Source organism: Trypanosoma rangeli, assembly GCF_003719475.1.
Source record: "Trypanosoma rangeli strain AM80 chromosome Unknown Tra_15.4_contig_00429, whole genome shotgun sequence".
Taxonomy (NCBI): Eukaryota; Euglenozoa; class Kinetoplastea; order Trypanosomatida; family Trypanosomatidae; genus Trypanosoma; species Trypanosoma rangeli.
In genome coordinates, this window is record NW_021706170.1 from 3,629 (window position 1) to 8,018 (window position 4,390).

Here is a 4,390-nt window from a genome sequence, read left to right on the forward strand (position 1 = left end):
GTAGTGATGTAGACGTGTGTACAGGCTGGCGTGCCCCTTCACGGCCTTCCGAAGCTCCATCGTGTAGCGCACAATGTTTCGCATCGGAACGATTGCCTTCACCGACCGCCCACCGTCTTGGACATCCACCGTGACGGCCTTACGTTCGTTCAGGGAGCCCACAACCCCGCCAATGTAGGCTGCCTCAGAGAGGTGCACCTCCACCTCCATCATCGGCTCCATCGCGGCGAGCTTAGCTTTGGAAGCAGAGCGAAGCAGCTGCAGCACAAGCGAGCGCGCCGCCTGCTGCAGCGGGCCCTCCACCAGCTGCGTGCTACCGAACTTTTTGAACGCCGTCAAAACAACCTGCACGCCGTGGAGAGGAAGACCAGCAAGAGGACCCATGTGGGAGCAATCCGTAACTGCGCTGGAAAACACATCGCTGAGGAGCCGCAGTTCCTCCTTCGCATTCCGCTGGTGATCCTCCGCGCAGCAGAAGCACACGGGTTGGTCTGTTTGTTTGCTCGTTTCCTCATGAATAACGGTGGAACAAACTGAACTCCGTCGAGGGGAAAAAAAAACGATAAGCTCCACCAGCCAAATAAACGCACTGGGCGGCAGGCAGGACGAAATGTGGATCAAAGAAAAAAAAAAGAGGCCAAGCGGACGCAAGAGACAAAAATTAAACAAAAAATATGTGCATACATCTACGGAGGTGGAAGGGGCAAGTCGGAGAGGGCGCCCCCGTAGAGGGCTCGGGGCACGCCTCTCCTGCCGTTTTCCGTGACTCCCCCACGCTGCGCCGGGGGTGTCCACCACTGCACTGAGGTGAGGATCCACACGATGCACAGCGTCAGCAGCCACAGACTGCCAATCGCCACTGAGGGGACCCAACTGGAAGCGTGCCACAACGGCCTGATTGCGCAGAGGACGCTGCCGAAGAGCACCACCACCAACAGCACCAAAAAGTTGCACGTTGATGGCAACCTGCCAGTTTCGCACGGACGGCAGCGGTGACGAAAACACCAGGAGCAGCCCGGTACAAATAGATACCACGCAGGTCATAAAGATAGATGGCAACGCACGGGTGGCGGCTCCGCAAAGCGCCTCTATGCTTGTGACGCCACGCGCGAAGAGGGGGAATGTGGTGGCGTGTAGGCGGTCAAATTAGCCTGCGGCGAGGTGCATCAAGCACTGAGCGGCAATGGGCATGGCGGGTGCCAAGCAGGACAGAAGAAAAACGTCTAGCTGCCATGAGATGTTGACGCACACTGTCAATGTGCCGAAAAGAACGCAGCCGACACAAAGCGTCACCGCAAGCGCCACATCAACACTCGCAAAGCAAGTATGTACTACCACCGTGGTGGAAACAGCGCCAACGACCACCGTGGAGACGAAGTCATGCCTTGAAAACACATGTGTAACGGCTTGGCTCCATGCACGGGAGGATTCCTACACATCTACATGGACCTTCTGCAGCCCACCGACTCTCGCAGCAAGAAAACGCTCTACATCTTTGTAAACCATGTAGATACCCTCCACGTCCTCAGCTGCCCTTTCGGTACTGGCATATGCGCTCAGAATCATAAACTCCGAGTGTATTGGACCCCCCCCCCCTGAAAGGTAAATCCCACCTCTCCCCAAAGCCTTGCTTGGCGGCGGCGAAGGTGTGGTGTACATTGACTCCACGGAGGGAACATGGTCGAGTCGCACGCTTGCAAGGTATCCCGCAAGATAACACTTGTCACTTCCGTGCCATCTGCGGGCAACCTCGGCGCAGAACTGCGACAATGCCTTACACCACTCAAGCTCCAAAAGTCCGTCGTGCAGACTTCAAAGGTTAAGGTAAAAATTTATACAAATTGGATCAGTAGATTCGGAAGCGCATGCGTTGTTGCCCCCACACACACCACAGTCATCAATCAACCACAAGCCCGCTGTTCGCAATGCCATCACACCCACGGCAAAACCCATCACCATCACATATACCGCACGCGTCCCTCACAACCACGCCTGACAGATCTGTGTAGTGTGGACCGTTGCAGCCTACAATTGCCCCCTCTGCCAAGCAGGTGCTTCCTGCGGGACCCACACAAACCTCACCTCTCGAACCTGCTCATATGGTGGGATAGTTACATGTGCAACGCAAGGCTTCATCGAGCTCAGAGAGGCTATGCGACCATGCGGGGCCGCAGCTACGTGTTGTTTTGTCCCACCAGCACGCGGGGTCGTTCCTGCACCACCGCTCGCCGTGAACCGTGCAATAAGATGTGAAAGGCAGATTATGTGTTGACTTACAAGCCTGACGGGAAACCTCCTCCCCAATGTGTGCTGCGTCACAGATCGCCGGAATGCATGTACGCATGTTCCAGCACGGAGCAGGCAGTTGCGGGCAGACGCCATTTGCGACGCAGCTGGAGGCGCACGTCTGGCAACATTCTCCTTCGAAACTACCGCGACAGATGCACTTCCCTGTGGTCGGGTGGCACATATCACCATTGAGACCGTCACACAGTTGACATGAGGTGCCTCGCCAGCGTCCGCTGCAGCCGCAGCCGCCCCTTCCGAAGGGTGAGGTCGTGGCAGGAAGCCATGCTCCCCGAGAGGAGCAGTTAACGGCCAGCTCACACCGCTCTCTCGTAAAGCCCTCATCACACTTGAGTTGCTTCGTGGTGGGATCATAGCTGCCGTGCCTGAACTGAAATGCGGCCACGTCGCAATGGGCGCCCATCATTCCCGGAGGGCAGCGGGCACAGCGGGCGGCCGAGGTGCTGCAAGCGCAGTCAGTGGGGTCACGCGCCGCGTCACACTCGCGGGTACACTCCGGATTCACTACACGCGGAAGCAATCCTCCGCGGCGCCGCTCACAGTTCTCCCCTGCAAAGGCATATACATCTGTGCAGTTGGCAGTGAAAGGGCCACAGCGTCCAAACGCACCGCACGTATTATTGATGCAGACCGCAGAACAGCCTTTCCCACCTCCCCCCAACGACGTTTCTTGCTCATTCACAATATGGACAGTTCCGCAGGACCTGGCAGGAGCATGCTGCAGCAGCAGACGCACATTCCACGCAGCCAACGCAGGTCACAGGTTCATGTGTGCCGTTAATTACACCTGCGCAGTCGACGCACGTGCTTTTGCCTCCACACACGCCACAACGGTCCGGAAACAGGTTCATCTGCCCTTCATACCCCTGCGCCATGCAGACGCGTAAGTCTGCATTGGTTGCCGCACGAAACGAGTCCACGGAGCTGTAGAACGGAGCGCAGAACTTGTACAAACCTCTTTGACCAAACGCCCCATCGAGTGCGTGAAACGCCTGCACGGGCTCACTGCCAGCCAGCAGTGTCAATGGCACGGGCCCAGGGGACGATTCTGAGACCAAACACGCCACACACCACGACAAGGACAAGCACACACGCCAGCAGCACTCACCGTAACTTTTGAAGGCAGCAAAGAAGTGTGCCAAAAAAAAAGACCATGCATGCCATCACAGCTCTCTGATTTCACTTTGCGGTACATCCTCCCGGTCCTGCGTTGCCCAGCGGCTTCACCCAGGCAAGCCCCAAACAGTCCCCAGGAACAGCAACGTGGAATGGCCCTTCACCGCTGAAAGCGGTGAAGGAGATTTCTCAGCCCTCAACCGGTTCGTTCAACGCCTCCCACAGCAGCAGCATTGTCGCCCGTGTCGTTGCTAGACGGTGCCTTGCTTGCTGCCATGTTAACGCCGGCTCCATCCCCATCACGGCCTGCCGTATCACTGCCACCCACCACCCATGAAGGGTTTTGGCTTTTAACGAGGGCGCAAACTGCAAGAGGCAGCAGGGGGCCGACATTCACGACGCCCTCAACCCCAAGCGTCTTTCCCACATGCTCCCAAAAGAGAGGCCTGCTCGAACTGGGGAGACCATCGTCGTCGGTAGCCTCCATGATGGGTTCTACCTCTGGTGGGGCGGGGCGGGGCGTGCAGCAGAGCCCGCGTCTGTTGTCTCCCCTGTGGCAGTGACAGCCCTCATTGCCGCCCAACATTCCGCGCTCCGCTGCGTCAACGCGAAGGGAGTGTGAAGGATATCACTCTTTCGCAGCATCCGCGAACTAAAGTAAGCCACCTGCTTTGAGCTTCCTGACGCAGCGGCGGCCTCGGAGCTCAGCAAGTTAAAAAAAAACCCGCATTCCACAAAATCATCCGCACGAAATGGTGGAAGCTCCTCTTCCACTGCATTTGCGACCCCACCGCACCGCAGCATCTCCTCACGTGTTTTACGCACCGTGTGCAACGGTGGCAGCAATGTCTCGTCGCGTTTCTTGTAATGCGTCCGCCGCTGCCTCGCGCAGCTGCCGCCCAAACCGTTTTCCCAACGCAGACAGCCACTTCCTGGCGCTGCATGCACCCCTCTGCCTCCGCCTCCG

At 57.7% G+C, this 4,390-nt stretch overlaps 5 protein-coding genes across 5 annotated transcripts in view; 1 reads left to right on the forward strand and 4 right to left on the reverse strand.

Annotated features, from left to right (window-relative positions):
* On the reverse strand, nt 1-1,044 carry TraAM80_08539 (elongation factor G2-like protein; the record flags this gene model as incomplete). The annotated part of the gene is made up of 1 exon (XM_029385284.1): nt 1-1,044. A coding segment is annotated over one exon (1,044 nt), but the record flags the coding sequence as incomplete, so codon positions are not given.
* A 981-nt stretch (nt 1,045-2,025) lies between these two features.
* TraAM80_08540 (uncharacterized protein) lies at nt 2,026-2,661 on the reverse strand (the record flags this gene model as incomplete). Its single annotated transcript, XM_029385285.1, has 1 exon — nt 2,026-2,661. The coding sequence occupies one exon, from the start codon at nt 2,659-2,661 to the stop codon at nt 2,026-2,028; it is 636 nt and encodes a 211-aa protein (XP_029234894.1).
* A 37-nt stretch (nt 2,662-2,698) lies between these two features.
* On the forward strand, nt 2,699-3,088 carry TraAM80_08541 (uncharacterized protein; the record flags this gene model as incomplete). Its single annotated transcript, XM_029385286.1, has 1 exon — nt 2,699-3,088. One exon carries the CDS (start codon nt 2,699-2,701, stop codon nt 3,086-3,088), a length of 390 nt encoding a protein of 129 aa, XP_029234895.1.
* Nucleotides 3,089-3,619: 531 nt separating this feature from the next.
* On the reverse strand, nt 3,620-4,009 carry TraAM80_08542 (uncharacterized protein; the record flags this gene model as incomplete). Its single annotated transcript, XM_029385287.1, has 1 exon — nt 3,620-4,009. The coding sequence occupies one exon, from the start codon at nt 4,007-4,009 to the stop codon at nt 3,620-3,622; it is 390 nt and encodes a 129-aa protein (XP_029234896.1).
* Nucleotides 4,010-4,240: 231 nt separating this feature from the next.
* The window catches only part of TraAM80_08543 (subtilisin-like serine peptidase), a gene marked incomplete at both ends in the record, with an annotated part of 459 nt that continues 309 nt past the window's right edge, over nt 4,241-4,390 (reverse strand). The window contains one exon of the mRNA XM_029385288.1: nt 4,241-4,390. This exon is cut by the window's right edge and continues 309 nt beyond it. Within this exon, the coding sequence (XP_029234897.1) occupies nt 4,241-4,390 (150 nt within the window).